This window comes from Hemicordylus capensis, chromosome 6, assembly GCF_027244095.1.
Source record: "Hemicordylus capensis ecotype Gifberg chromosome 6, rHemCap1.1.pri, whole genome shotgun sequence".
NCBI classification, from domain to species: Eukaryota; Metazoa; Chordata; class Lepidosauria; order Squamata; family Cordylidae; genus Hemicordylus; species Hemicordylus capensis.
Window position 1 is genome coordinate 48,243,340 of NC_069662.1, and position 16,126 is coordinate 48,259,465.

Genomic DNA, 16,126 nt, shown 5'->3' on the forward strand with positions numbered 1-16,126 from the left:
TCCTCTTCCTTTTGGGAAATTACAGATTTAACCTTTGTTTGGCATCTGTTTTTTCCCCAAGGGGCTTAATTTAAATTCAGAGTCATCTTCTATTTGGGTAAATATGGCATTATCTGGAAGCAATGAACCCTTGCTTTTTCCTCCACAGCCACAGGGAGATCCATGAGCCCTAGAGAGAAGACACGAATTTCACTGTATGTGAAATCTGAACATTTTACTTGCCACATTATGTAGCAGAAAGCAGCATGCAGGTCACTCATGCTCAAGGATGAACCATGCCTTGGGCAGCGATTGGTTTTGTAAGGGAGACCGGAGCTCCTTTCTGGAAGCTCTGCTCCCTACTTCCGGATATGAGGAGTGATCAGGATGGACTGCAATTCCTCAGTAATGAGGAAAGTGCATTCTGCTCATGAATGCTCAAAATCATCCATTTTTGTATATGCTCTTGTTCTAGAGCTGAGGGGTGGCTCAAATAAAGCTGTACATTCTGGACACTGAGAGACACTATAATTCTTCCCATAATTCTTTGCTCCATCTCCACATACCTATTGGTTTGGATGATCAGTGGCTGAGAACGCTTGACAATGTCACCCCCAGTCAGAAGGTTGGCCTGCTCGCTGTCGGAGACAGGGTTTCTGTTGGAAAGGGTCCTGGCATGGACAGATTCCAGGTCATCCTCATAAACATTGTCCAAGGTGCTGTTGAAGTTGTTTTGGAGAGTTCCCAGGTCCATGTCATTATCTATAGTAAAAGAGGGAAGAACAGGGACTTTGCTTTTGCATAATTCAAAATTCCCATTTACATGCACCTAAGCAGAGATTTGCAAAAACGAGAGCTTGCCTCTGCAAAACATTCACATTAGACAAGATTCCAAGGGAGGGCTGAGCCAAAACAACTCTCAGTTTTTCCATGAACATTTTCAGCAGTGCCAGACAGTGTTCCCTCTAACAGGGATTCCCAGATGTTGACTACAACTCCCAGAATCCCCATGCAAAAGCCATTGCAGCTAGAGATTCGGGGAGTTGTAGTCAACAGCATCTGGGAATCCCTGTTAGAGGGAACACTGGTGCTAGAAAACCTCTCTCTTTTTTGGCAGTCCTTGTGAAAATGTTCACTTAAGAAAATATTTGTTTATATTGCTTTTATTTGCGTCTTACAATTGCTTTTGCCTGCCCTCAGTGACAGCATCATGAGCCAAAGCTGGCTGGCCTTGTCAGATTGCGAAGGCAATTCCATGCACTGAAGTGCAGAATCCCCAATTCTGCTATGGAGGGAGAGCATGAAGCTCTTAAGCTACAAAGGGATATGCAGCACATGCTCAGCGCCAACGTGACTGCAACTTAAGACTGTAGGCGCCTTGGGGCAGGGACCTGCCTTTTTCTCTGTATTCCTCTGTGAAATGCTCTAAACAATGATGGTGCTATATACGTAATAATTATTACTAGCTAGGCCAGGCGCAGAGTATCTGTGCCTCTAGTTCGCTGTCACTTTCTCCCCACCCCCCCCCCACTTTTTTGCCCGCCCACCCCCAGCTTCTTCTTTGCCTGCCGGATGTCTTCTTCCCCACCGGCCGTCTTCCCCGCCTGCCTGCCAGCCATCTTCTTCCTCACCCCTCCACCCCCGCCGTCTTCTTCTTCTCATCCGCCCCCTTCTTTGGCTGGCTGGCCACCCGCTGGCCAGCCGGCCTCCTCCTCCTGCCTGCCTGCCAGCCCGCCACTGGCCGCTATCGCTGTCCACCCCCCACCGCCGCCCACCGTCCCTGTTGCTGTCGGGGCAGTTGCTTGCGAACTCTCGCAAGAGTTGCCACACATGGAATTAGCAATGGGGATGACTAAGATAAATATATAGATAGATAGATAGTGTTGTGAGTTTCACGCCCTGAAATTTTCTTTTGCGTCATTACACTTCACCATGATCTAAACTCTGCCCATTCTCAACATGTCAGTGTCAAATAAATCAATACTAAGGACCAGTTAATGTGACTGCTTCCACAGATGATCAGATATAGTGCAGCCCAGTGATATTATAGGCCCCTAGCTTGAATTATTTTCATACACATACACACACACACACTACTTTTGATAAAAGAAAAAAATATGAAGCAATATTATGCATGATTTTTGAGTATTAAATAAACCTGCTTCCTGTTTCTAATGGCAAACACAGATGTGACTTGAGCACTCAGACTTTTAAAAGATGACTTTACTAAATTTACTGAATACATTTAATATATCAGATTAGTATTTAGGTATTTTGCACTGGCTTACAGTGCCCCTACCCTGAGTATGTATACAGCCCCCTTGCCACCAAACGTCTGGCTACAGGCCTGAATGGAAAGAAAGACAGGCTGTTCTGGTAGCTCCAGGTCTTAACACTCGCATCAATTTCGGAGGATGAATACAACTGAAGGAAGCCCAGGCGGGTGCGTGGCTGGGGGAGTCAGTCATGTGACTTGCCTCTGGGAGGGCCCCCCAAGGCAGTGGGCCCCCAGACAACTGTCTCCCCTTGCCCTTTTATAGTTACGCCCCTGGTCTGACATCAGATGTGGGGGTTAGCCACGCCATCTGGCCATCTAACCCATTCAGGAGCTAGATCGGGGCCCACACTGCAAATGCAGCTCTGGCCACTTAACTCCCAAATGGAGCCACGTAGCCCTGCTTGGGAGCTAAACCAGCGCCCGCCCCCCCCCCCCGCCCCGTGTCTGACATTAGATACGGTGGGTGTATCGGGGCTGGGAGGCATGGCCCTTGAGGGGCGGCAACCCAGGTTCTTTGAACCCGGCCGCCCAATTGTGGCTACGCCCATGACAATGTCCATCACTAAGTCTGGTAATTTTGTTTTGTGTGTTTACACACACACACACACAACTATATGTAGTTATGGATAGATACCCATATCTATCTATCTATAGTGTCACTGCCCGCTTCCTGCATCTGAAGAAGGCACTTTATAGGATCTTGCCTACAAAAGCTCATTGGCATATCAAATTTGTTAATCTTTAAGAAGCCACAAGAGTCTTTGTTTTTTCAACCACAATGCTGGCAGGGCACACACCCTGGATTAAGCAAGCATGTGTCATGATCTTCAAGTGACTCAGCTGTCATCTTAGGGTAACTTTGGGACTTGGCAGTAGGGAGCGTGGCTCATAGGCTTCTATGCATTTGGGACCTTGGAGCAACAACACACTCAGAAAAACAGCACAAATCAAAAAGTAGCCCGATAAGCATTCCTTTATTAGGTGGTGTCTCCTCCCGACCTACATGTATGTATGTATGTACATACACATACACATACACATACACATACACATACACATACACACACACTATGCTTTTTGTTACCACTATTCAGCCTCATTGAAGATTTCTTTACTTCATGAGCTGAGCTTCAGTGACGGGAGGGGCCCATTTTAAAATCTTGTCTCTGGGCCCACTCCAGCCTTGCGACGCCCCTGTGTCAGACTTAGGGGTTGGGGGGAGCAGGGCTGCCGTGGAGGCTGGAAACAGACCACCGCCGGCCTGGCTCCACTACTGGACATTGTGGAAGAGAAGAATACATGGGCTTATCATCCTAAGTATGTTATGTAAAGATATAGAGCTGCCTGGGACAAATAAAGATTTTATTAAATAACACTGCCTCTGAATATTCTGAATTCATATCATCTCTGAATTTCTAGGTACCATGGTTCCCTGGCACCTAGGATTTATGAAGAAAGATGGACAGATAGCTGCCTGGATTTTTTAAACTTAAGTTGATGAACATTATAGTCAATTTTAGCTGCACAGATTGGAACACAAGTAGAAGCAATAGTTCTTGAGGGGGAAAGGGGCATTTTCTTAGATGATGCATACATATTCCACAGCAGGCACCATCTTAGGAGAGGCATTCCCTTCATGTGTTAGGGTCTAAGAAGTATGCTACCTCCCATGGATCTTACAGATATTTGTACGGAAAATAATCTTTAATTTTTAAAAACCCTTCTTAATAAAATGGTTTTTAATCTACCAGATCAATTGATTAAGCACTGCAACCGTACGATACATAGGGAGTGGGGGTGATGGATTATTATGCGAAATGGGATTTTTAAAAAAGTGAACACAAACTGAGAACAGAGACCAAATATGAGTCAATTAGCACATGTGATTCAGGCACTAGGAGGTCACTAAGCCTGGAGCCAGAGATGGGTCGAGGCAAAACAAACCTCGCCACCTCATGCCCAGTTTGCATAAGGCCACATGAGGGAGAATGACTCTTGTGGCATCTGAACTCGCCCAGCGAAAGAATCTGTCACTAGAAGTCTGTTGGACTTTCATTTGTCACACAATGACTCTTGGTTGCTTTTCCCCCTGTAATAGACTCAGACGGGCAGATGGAAGCGCTGCCACCAGGTTCATGGTCACGTTTCCACTTTGTAACCAGCTTCTTGTATGACTAAGCCACAGGTTTTCAAATGCTCAGCAATCCTAATGTTAAAAAAACCAGCGCTAGGGTTTCCCCCGCCACCCCACCCCACTCCACCCCTCTTCCCTCATGTAGCCAGCCACCCGCCGCTTCCTTATCAGAACTGGCCGAGGTGACTCAGGGTTTGTTTCTGGGTCAGACCTGAATGAAGCCAAAGGCCGCCAAAGTGGTTTAGGCGACGACCTGGGAAGAAATGCTACCAGAAATTCATGCCTCAGATCTGCCCTTTTATGTAAGGTGAAAGCAATCTCTCTGCCTCACGGAGACACTGTGCTTGGTGCTCCAATATCTTTGTTATGGGGGACCAAAGGGCTGTGGCTAACCCCTTGCACTTTAAAATATTCTGCTTCAAGGACAGCTGAATGATGCAACCTGTATAAAATTGGAACATTCAGCAAATCAGCATAACTTGCTTCATTTAGATTAGTTTGGCTATTCACAGAGAAGGGCTGGGCAAAGAGCGGTGCACAACACAGAAAACCTGCCCCTTCCGTACTGGAAATCGCCTCTGTGCTGGAGGTTTCATCAAACATTGCACTTGCGGGATTGTCAAGTGCAAAAGTAAGGGCTAGAAATTTGAACTTTTAAAACATAATAAATAGACACTGAATTCTGCACCCAGTCTCAGAACCAGTGCTTACACAGTATGTCTGCAGAATCAAGACATACTCAGGGCCTCCAAAATAAGCTGAGATTTTTACTAGTCCATCTGCCCACACATACCAGTGCAAATCATTTGTGGCATAGCAACAACTTGAAGGGCATTTAAAAAGAGAACCTGCCACTTTGCAGAAATGTCCCTGCCTGGTTGAATGGAGGCCATTCTTATTCACCACAGACAAACAGGGAAGTGTTAAGGAGGCTATCTTATCAATGGGCAAAAGGAATCTTGCCCACACAAAGATGGAGACTACAGAGGAGACTTGGAAGTCCCCTCTGCCTGTTGCCAAGATAATGAGGCTGTTCTCAAGCCCAGGTTCGGCTTGTCTACCTGTCAAAACTGCCAGGATCCGTGCGGATTCACTGGTGCTGTGGCACCAAACCCAGCACCAAAGCCCGGCTCGTAGCCAAGGTTAAGGGCACCCTTAACCCGGCTTCTGGGATCGTGGGTCAGCGCAAGCTGCTTGCAGCTCACACAGAGACAGGTGCCTGAAGTGCTGGTCCCCTGGGGGAAATCCCCCAGTGCACTGTGCTAAGTACACTGTGAGATGCTCGGAGGCCGGGTTAACGAGCCCCAGCCTCAGAGCGATCCACTCTGCTCCACGCTGCACAGAGCAGGGCTGATCCTGTGGGAGGGAGCTTGATAGGTCGTGTGAATGGCCCCCAGTGTCTCTAAGGTGAGGGTTCCCAGTTAGAGAAATGCTGCCGATCTTTTCCAAGATGAAGCTGTCAAGTTCCACAATGCACACAAGTGCCTTTGTTCCTCACCAAAATGGCATCTGAGGAAGGCTCCCAATACCTAGAAACATGACAAGAATTGATACCAGGAGAAGATTGCCAGTATCTAGCAAAACTTCTGCTCCCCACCAAGATGATGCAAGCAAAGACACCACCCCCAATAATGGGAAGTATTGCTGTCCCAACAGCAGCCTTGCCCCACCCTCTCCCACCAGTAACTACGGCCTAGTTCTCACTGAGGGGGCAGACCTGAGCCTAGACTGTGCTACCTCAAACTGCATGTGGGAGAGGGCGGGCCTGGATGACTGACTGCTCCTCCATACAACAGAATTCCCTCCAAAGTCTGAAGTGGTACAGCTCTGATGCAGACTTATCACCTCAGTGAGAACTAGGCCTTTGTGGGAGATCCTGTTGTGGTGTAGCGCAAATATTAACAAAGAACCACTAAAGGCAACTTGCTGGGGAGGTGTAGTGGAATTGCACTGAAGCAACTGGCCCCGAAAATAGGGTAATAATGCACCTTGAAAGCAGGACATTGCCATTTCCTGCCACACAGAGGCATAATGCACGTTATGTGTACCACCATACAATATATTTATTTCAGTATTGCTGAGGTAACTCCAGTGCAAAATGCCGAAAGTCACTGAGGCCTAATGGCTCTGGGAGAGGTGTAAAGAAGTAGGCTACACAATGTTTGGGGGCTCAAAGGGTTAGGACAGCAGAGGTCTGCAGCTTGGCCCAAAGATCTGGGTTTAAGATTGCTCAGAGCCTATCAAAATACAAAATTATATTATGTTTTCAGATCTATCGCTTGCCACATTTTGAAGGGATGGATCAGATAACAAGAAGGGGGGCGGGATAGCACAACCAAATACAACTGCAACTGATTTCTTAAATATCCCATCCTTTCCCAATTTAAACCTGGTCCTCAAAGGCCAACCTAAACAAATGGGCTTAACAAGCTTTTGAAAAAGTGATCATTGGCAAGTCACATCATTGGGAGAGGGAAGAAGCCACCAAGAATATCTCTCTTCATGCCCCTGTTGTGTGAACCTGACACACACAGAAGATCCTTAAGAAAGCATATCTGGTAATGGGGTACAAGAGAAAAGGCAGCCTCTAAGGTAAGGGAAAAGGTAAAGGGAAAAGTGTGCCGTCAAGTTGGTTTCGACTCCTAGAGACCACAGAGCCCTGTGGTTTTTCTTTGGTAGGATACAGGAGGGTTTACCATTGCCATGTCCCACACAGTATGAAATGATGCCTTTCGGCATCTTCCTATATCGCTGCTGCCCAATACAGGTGTCTCTGGGAAACATACCAGTGGGGATTCGAACCGGCAACCTCGTGCTTGCTGGACAAGTCATTTCCCCGCTGCGCCATTAGGTGGTACTGAGCCTCTCAGGTAGATTGAGTCAAAGTTGATTAGGGCTTGGTAAATTATAACTTGCACACCTTGAATTGCACCCATGTACATATTGGAGCACTGGTGGAAAAGTGGCAGCGAAGAGGCCATTTGTTTTGACTTGCAGGTAAATGCTGTCCCAAATGGGGACCTCTATAAAACTGACATCACCACAGCCTGGCTGGCACTTGTTTTCTACCACAAGGTGGTTGTTATTGTTATTAACATCATTATTATTTTTCTCTCTCAACAGGCGCCAAGTTTGCCTTGTATTCAATTACGGCAGGACTAGACCAGCCAGGCATGAATCACCAACTCACCATGCCGGTTTGACCCAGCTTATCAAAAATCACACTCCTGCATCTTTGCAGGAATAGTTACACTCCTGTCAACAGCGCTGGGAGCCAAAGGAACAAATGTGCAAAGTCAAATTGCTGCTTCTTTTACCACTGATCTCCTGACATCAGCCAGCCCCTTCTTCTGTAGGCTGTAGAAGCCAGCTCTGGCTTTCTCTCCCATGTGCTCCCCTTTCCATCACAAAGCAGTGAGTCAGAATGTGGGCAGGTGATTCATACTCACCACCCCACCCTTTCTACCGGCTCAAGCACAAGCACGTTTGAGCCTCACACACCTTCACAGTTGGTCTGCTCAGACTCCTTGGGCCCTTTCCCGCTTTTCCATTCTACCAAGATGATCAGGGGCCTAGAGCACCTTCCTTATGAGGCAAGGCTACAACACCTGGGGCTGTTTAGTTTAGAAAAAAGACGACTGTGGGGAGACATGATAGAGGGCTATAAAATGATGCATGGTGTGGAGGAAGGGGAGAGAGAGAAATTCTTCTCCCTCTCCCATAACACTAGAACCAGGGGTCATCCCATGAAATTGATTGCCGGGAAATCTAGGACCAACAAACGGAAGTACTTTTTCACACAACGCAGAATCCACTTGTGGAATTCTCTGCCACAAGATGTGGAGACGGCCAACAACCTGGATGGCTTTAAGAAGGGTTTGGATAACTTCATGGAGGAGAGGTCTATCGACGGCTACTAGTCGGAGGGCTGTGGGCCACCTCCAGCCTCAAAGGCAGGATGCCTCTGAGTACCAGTTGCAGGGGAATAGCAGCAGGAGAGAGGGCACACCCTCAACTCCTGCCTGTGGCTTCCAGTGGCATCTGGTGGGCCACTGTGTGAAACAGGATGCTGGACTAGATGGGCCTTGGGCCTGATCCAGCAGGGCTGTTCTTATGTTCTTCTTATGAGATTTGCATGGGGAAACAGTGTGAGCAATACCCACCCACCTGGCTCCCAGAGGAGTCACTGCACATTCTCAGACCGGGTGCCTCTGACCAGGCACAGCAAGAGGCGCCAGCTTCATTCATGGGTCTGGTCCAGGAGACACCTGCCCCACCTAACAAGCCACCTAAGCAGCCACTGAGATGACCAATCATTCTTGACACCTGTTCAGTAACCCTTGCGAACTGGGCAAAGAGGCACCTTTTAAAGCACGGACTCATATGCAGCAGCTGAAGAGCAACTATCTTATGCATCCCAGCATAGGCATAGCATCCTTCCCAGTGGCTGCATTGATCCATTCCTGATCAATGAAGCGCTTGTGGAAGGATGGCCAGCTAGAGTAAAGCTGTTGCGTTAGCTACTTGCACTAAGTCTGGAGCATGCTTGAGCAACCGCAGCACATCCCATTTGTTTTAAACGGAACTTTGGGGCAAAACTTCAACTACACAATATTCTTGCAGTAGCGCAACTTTGCTCATTAAGCAAGCACTTCATTCGTTAGGATGTCAGCCAGTATTAACAACTGCTAGAGGGGCTTTTAGGTGGAGAAGGGAAGTCAAAAGGCTGATTCCCACATGCACATCCATCTCCTGACAATTCAGGAGATGGATCAGGGAACTGTGTGAACTATTGCCACTGAAAAACTCTGGGCTTTAAGTTGACCATGGCGGTTATAAAAAGCTGCATATTAAAAGGCCACAAGGCTCCTCACTGGAGGAGAGCTCTTGTGGTAGCAAGCATGACTTGTCCGCTTTGCTAAGCAGTGTCTGCCCTGGTTGCATATGAATGAGAGACGAGATGTGTGAGCACTGTAAGATATTCCCCTTAGGGGATGGAGCTGCTCTGGGAAGAGCAAAAGGTTCCAAGTTCCCTCCCTGGCATCTCCAAGATAGGGCTGAGAGAGACCCCAGCTTGCAACCTTGGAGAAACCGCTGCCAGTCTGTGTAGACAATACTGAGCTAGATAGGCCAATGCTCTGACTCGGTATAAGGCAGTTTCCTATGCTCCTATGGGCTGGATCACACATGAAAGTCATCATTTGATGCTTACTATCAACAAGTGATGGAAACAGACATGTGAACACTGCTCCAAATTTCCTTTACCTAGAATGAGCATTCCATTGCACATGATATGCCATGTGATCATGGAACCTGTGCTTGTGGTCACTTGGTTGCTTCTCTCTTCACACATGTTGAGCTTCTAATGCGACACTGAGTAGGAAAGTGGCTGGGTGGGTCATGATCTGGGCTTATGACAGAGCAATCCAATCCAGTGCTTCCCGATTCAGTGCTCACCAGGCATCAGTAACCCACAACTTGCCATAACAAAACAGCTGGTCCCAGGTGAAGCATAGGAACATATGAAGAGCTGTGCTGGATCAGGTCCAAAGCCTATCTAATCCAGCATCCTGTTTTCCACAGTGGCCCACCAGATGGCTCTGGGAAGTCCACAAGCAGGAGATGAAGAAAGCCCCCCTCTCCTGCTGTTGCTCCTTTGCAGCTGGTATTCAGAGTTATTCTATCTCCGAACCTGGAGATAGCCTATAGCCATTAAGACTAGCAACCATTGATGGACTTGTCCTCCATCAACGGATTTGTCTAGGCCCCTTTGGAAGGATATTTGGAGCTGTCCCAAACCTCAGCCTAGCTTAGAAGGTGGGCCTTCAGTGCTTCTACTTGGTGACCCATTTCCTCATCTGCAAACTGAAATAAGGAGCATACTGAGCTACCTACCTACTTACCTGTAGATGAAAATGAAATAATAATGAATATGTTGCATGCTGAAAGAGCTTTATACAACAGAACATGTTATTAAGGGTGGCAAGAAGAGAAAGAAAGCGAGATGGCATAAATGAAAACTAGAATGGACTAGTTTCTGGCCTCTGACTCCCAACCTGTTTGCTGCACTCTTAAGACTTTGACCAAACAGTGCTAGGAAGATCACTGGGGATAATGGAATTACTAAATTCATTTACTGAATTCATTACTAAATCACTAAATGTAAGCCTGGCATCCCAAATCCAAGTGGCAGCCTGCTTCTGGATATCCATGTGTTATTCCAAATTCTGTAGCAAGGCCATTCAAACTCCACAGCCTTGGTAAGCAGAGCTGGCATTAGGGGCCAATCCATTTGGACAGTGGCCTAGGGCCCAGGGCCATCAACGGGTCCATGAATGGTGCTTCCGGCCCATGTGAAAAAAATGGCAACCACTAGTACGGCTGCCAAGACGTGCTCCCAAGTGCTGCCACTACCATCAAGATAAGATGTCTGCAAATGCCTATGGGGCTTTCCTGAGCGGTGGCACCAACTCAAGCGAGTACTCTTTGCAGCTGAATACAAGCTCCTGCTGTACAATATTCAAAGAGCAGAAATAAAGGAGGCATATTGCTTTCATTGCACCTGCCTAACATACAGTAATTCTTCCCATCTGATCCCTCACTCTCAACACCTCATCAAATTCCAGTGGAATTCTGCACCAGAACTTAGGGAATACATTCAACACAACTTATGGATCTATGCCATTATATATAACTAGCACGGAAGACAGCTCAAAGTCTCAGACCAGTAATGCCATGAGAGACCTGCTAGTGTGCTGCATATACTTAAACAATTAAAGGCTCCTGTGAGCCCAAAGAGGAGCCTGCCCACTGCACTCTGAGGAGTCACTACTTTGGTCTTGTCTTCTTCTACAGCCCATCTGTGGGGGTGAGCAATTTCTTGCAAGGTTGGACTTTATTTATTTTCTTTTTTTACTATTTACCACCTCTGACAGCCTCGGTGGGGGGGAGTATATACACAGTATATACACAGCAGGTAAAACAAACACACAACAATTAAACTCCCTCCCACCCACCCCTGCTCACCACACATATGGTCAACACTCCCCAAGGCTCCTACGCCTCCTTGCTTCCGGTCAAACCAGTTCTGCATCTAGATGTGCAAGGCGAGATGCTCGGATAGGCCCTCCCATGTAAACACCTCACTGGCTTGGTATCTGGGACGCTGTGTTGGAAGGAAGGCTGGTTCATTTTGGGTGCCAGGAGAAATAATCTGCAGAAGTTGGGAGGTGCTGGGGGGAGGGAGGCAAGAGGTGTGGAGGTGGGAACAGCTGCTGGCAAGCAGAGGAGGAAATTGCTCTGTGAGGCTTGGAGGCTGCCTAGCTTGCTTCATGTGAACTCATAGCAATTTAGTACACAAAAACAAAATAGTAAACAGCAGGTGATAAAACTACCAACTGAGGCTGCCCTCTGTTGCAACTTCAATTTCTAATCAGATCACAGTGGTCACCCATTCCACCACCTTTCGGTACCTTCTCACACATACCGGGTGCAAACTGATAGCTCAAGTTTCTATCCCCATCCCATGTTTAAATGTTAAAATGAGGACTCCTGCCTAACGCAGTGGGGAAGCAACTTGCCTAGGGAGCCAGAGGCTGTCAGTTCGAATCCCCGCTGGTTATGTTTCCCAGACTATGGGAAACACTTATATCAGGCAGCAGTGATACAGGAAGGTGCTGAAAGGCATCATCTCATACTGTGCAGGAGGAGGCAATGGTAAACCCCTCCTGTAGTCTACCAAGAAAACCACATGGCTCTGTGGTTGCCAGGAGTCAGCACTGACTCAACGGCACAATCTTTCCTTTCTTTTACCTAGAGGAGTACCATGGAGTCCCTCCTTCCATGGTCACAAGCCTGAGCCCAATAGCTCAGCTAAACTTGGTATCATACTTCTCTCTTGCAATGGTTCAGAGCAAATCATGAAGTAGGAAAGGCCTCCCCAGGTCACAGACTCTAAACCTAAACCTCTGCCCAAAGAGCATTTCCACTCCCAGCTCACTCCCATGTTAGGTCAACCCAACACAGTGTCTTGGTGACAGAGCATTATGCTGACTGGTTTCTCTGCACAGCACCTTGGAGAAGAAACCAGATATGAAGGCCCACTTTGTCATCTTCATGGAGATCATGTTGCTGAACAAGCATGACAAGCTAGCTCCTCCCCTTAAGAAAGGAGAAGAGTGTCGGTGCCTCCCTCACTTTGGAGTATACCACCTACAAAAACCAGGACAAATTAGAATGGCCTTTGATACCAGCAACCAGTTGCAAGGAACTTCCTTGAATAAAGTCCTGCTTGCGGGACCAGACCTCACCAACAACTAGTGCCTCATTCGATTCAAAAAGGCACTGGTTGCCATGATGGCTGATAACCAGCAGATGTTTTGCTCCTTCATTGTCAAGGAAAACCACCACAATGATGACACAGTGCTGAGTAGGCCTAACCTTGGGATCATGTGCCCACATTACACAAGTTCAGAGCAATGGGTCCATGGGGCCCATCAACTCTCTTCTATTTTTTATTTTAACTGTATATTTTTTCAAGCACCCCCCCCCCCCACACACACACATGCATCCATTCTGGCCCAAATAGGCTTTCAAGTCAGTTTACAAGCAAATCCATAAAATAAAGTTTAAAAAACATCGCTATTGATAAAAATGATAAACATAAATACAGCAGCCCCAATATGGCAGGGAGCAAAATTAAAAACATATTAGAGGTACTGGCCAACTATCTCCAAGACCCTCAAAACAAAAAAGTTTTTTTCCCCCCTTCCTGAACCTCAACAAGCATGGAGCCTGCAGAGCCACCCTATGCAGTGAATTCCAGAAAGAAATTATACTAGCTGACCTGGCACAGAGCATCTGCGCCCCTAGCCCTCCCTGTCTCTCCTCCCTCCCTTCAGCCTCAGTCTGTTCTCTCCCTCCTAGTCTGCTTTCCCTTCCCTCCTCACCCACTGGCCTGGCCGGTGCCTGGTGCTTTTCTTCCCCGCCTGAAGGCCTGGCCGGTGCTTTCCCTCCCCGGCCAGCCCGGCGAGCACATTCCCTCTCCGCCAGCCAGCCCACCAGCGGCTCTGCTTTCCCTCTCCGCTGGCCGGCCTGCCAGCAGCGCTGTTTTCCCTCATCACTGGCCAGCCTGCCACCGGCGGCATACCCATGGCAATCTGGCAGCTGTTCACGAACTCTCGCAAGAGCTGCCACGCATGGGAATAGCCACGGGTATGCCTTAGATAATTAGATAGATAGATAGATAGATAGATAGATAGATAGATAGATAGATAGATAGATAGATAGATAGATGCCTGCTCCTTCCACTCAGTGGCTTTGCCTCCAAAGGCCAACATACTCAGAACAGAACTTTTTTTTTATTTTTAAGATATTCATCTAATGGCCTGAGTGCATGTGAGGGTACATATAGGAGACCATATCATTTTATGCTTCCAGGTTCACTCCTGAGTAACTTCAGTTGAAGGACTTCAGGAAGCAGGACTGGGGGGAAACCCTGCCTGTGTGCTTGGAGATCTGCTGCCAGCCAGAGGAGATAATGGCACTTTCCAGATTAGACCCTACAATGGGGTCAGGACGTATCTCTGAAGTGTGCTTGCACACTTCCTGTGTTGTGACAACGCAGTCCCTATGCTGACAGCAGGGTGCCATTCATATTTCCAATGCCTTGTTTCGAGTTTAATCGCTGCAATATAGTACTATTGACATCGCATATCCGGCATAAAGTAGTTGCTGGTTTTTGTTTGTTTGTTAGTTTTCGCGAGACTGCTCCCCCTGCTGTTTATGTTTTGAATGCAATTTGCCTGAACGCAAGCATTTTGCTGCTGTTGAGTGGCTAATCTGGAAAGTGCCAATATTAGGCTATTTGGATCACAGTCTACGTCAGGCCTGCTCAACTTAGCCCTGCCAGCTGCTTTTGGACTACAACTCCCATAATTCCCAGCCACAATGGCCAATAGCTAGGGATTATGGGAGTTGTAGGCCAACATCTGCAGGAGGGCCGAAGCTGAGCAGCCCTGGTCTACGTCAATATGTAGCAGCTTTATAAGTGCAAAGAACTGCCCCAGATCATTCCAGTTCAGTTTAATGGACCTAGACAGACTGGTGTCTCCCATATTGTTCTGGTTCACAGCACTGGAACACTTTTGAGTGGTATCTTTTCCTCCCATGCAGTTCTAGCTCATTCCACTAAGACCCCACTTCACCATTATCTCTCTTCCATGCTGTACCATCTCAAAGTAATGCAGCCAACTAGGCTGAAAAGTATATCTTTCAGGGCAGTATAGGTTCGGCCCAGTTGACCCAGTTGGCACTTGTCTCTCCTTGGATACTGGGTCCCCACCAATTGACCCATTCCAGCTGGTACTTCTCATCCATATTGTACCAATAGCCCATCATCTTCAACAACCTCCACCCAACGGGGATGAGTCATCAGAAGCTGATGGTTTCACACAAAAGCAGAACACCACCACAAACATGCTAAAATACCAGCTTCCTTCAGATTTGCTCTGATCTCTTCCAGCAAAGAGCTCAATTCATGCCTTGTAGCTTGGGGAATCTCTGCTTCTTTTGAATGCATCCTCTCCCACTCCTTTGCCGTAGGTGCTTAATTATCCAAAACAACAGCAATGTGAACCAAGCGATTCAGGGAAATGTCCCAAGCCCAGACTGACAAAGCCCTGAGACACTCAACCCAGTCACTGGAGTGGGAGTGAGCCAGGTGAGTGACACAAACACATTTGTTTGGTTTCTGCCTTTGGCTCAGGGCCTTTCAGGAGGCACACAGTCAAGCAAGTTTCAGAACAGACTCAAGGTCATACCACAAGCAGCTTTTTAGCAGGGGCAGAGAAGCTGGGGAAATAGCCACTCTACCTTCATCACCATCCTCTTCAATTGTCCCTATTTACCAGGGACTGTCGTGATTTTCTGATACTTGTCTCTGCTGTAGTGGTTAGAGTGTTGGACTAGGACCGGGGAGACCTGAGTTCAAATCCCCATTCAGCCATGAAGCTCACTGGGTGATCCTGGGCCAGTCACATTTCTTCTTCTTCTTCTTCTTATTCTTATTATTATTATTAATCCCAGTGGTAATTGGCGCCCTGGGTGCAGTTCCAAAACACCTTGAAGAGCACCTCAACACCATAGGGGCCACAGAAATCACCATCAGCCAATTACAAAAAGCAGCTTTACTGGGAACAGCCTATATTCTGCAACGATATCTATAACAACAGCAACAACATTGACAATAAAATTCTGGCATCCCAGGTCCTTGGGAAGGACTCGATGTCTGGATAAAACAAACCAGTCAATAACACCTGTCTGACTGTGTAAAATAATAATAAATAATAATAATTCGATTTCTATACCGCCCTTCCAAAAATGGCTCAGGGCGCTTTACAAAGAGAAATAGATGGCTCCCTGTCCCCAAAGGGCTCACATTCTAAAAAGAAACATAAGACACACACCAGCAACAGTCACTGGAAGTACTGTGCTGGGGGTGGATAGGGCCAGTTACTCAGCCTAACCTACCTCACAGGGTTGTTGTGAGGATAAACATAACCATGCTCATCACTCTGGGCTCCTTGGAGGAAGAGCAGGATATAAATAAAAAATGAATGAATAAATAAAATCACCGGTCTGATCCGGTGGGGGTGGGGGTGGGGGGTAGTAGATGCCAGGTGAACTTTTGTTAGTTTGTGTTGCCCTTCCTCAGCTCCATTCTCCTGGCATCTAGA

The 16,126-nt window shown here is 47.4% G+C and overlaps 1 protein-coding gene across 12 annotated transcripts in view; it reads right to left on the bottom strand.

Moving 5' to 3' along the window:
• The window catches only part of GRB7 (growth factor receptor bound protein 7), a 97,686-nt gene that overhangs the window by 33,911 nt on the left and 47,649 nt on the right, over positions 1-16,126 (bottom strand). For 9 of the 12 annotated variants that reach the window (XM_053261150.1, XM_053261151.1, XM_053261148.1 and 6 more), the window contains one exon: positions 546-741. In XM_053261150.1, coding sequence (XP_053117125.1) covers positions 546-741 — 196 coding nt within the window. Of the gene's footprint in view, positions 1-545; positions 742-2,278; positions 2,379-5,889; positions 5,982-12,463; positions 12,507-16,126 lie in introns of those variants that run through there. The other 3 variants (XM_053261154.1, XM_053261158.1, XM_053261156.1) reach the window with 3 other exon arrangements.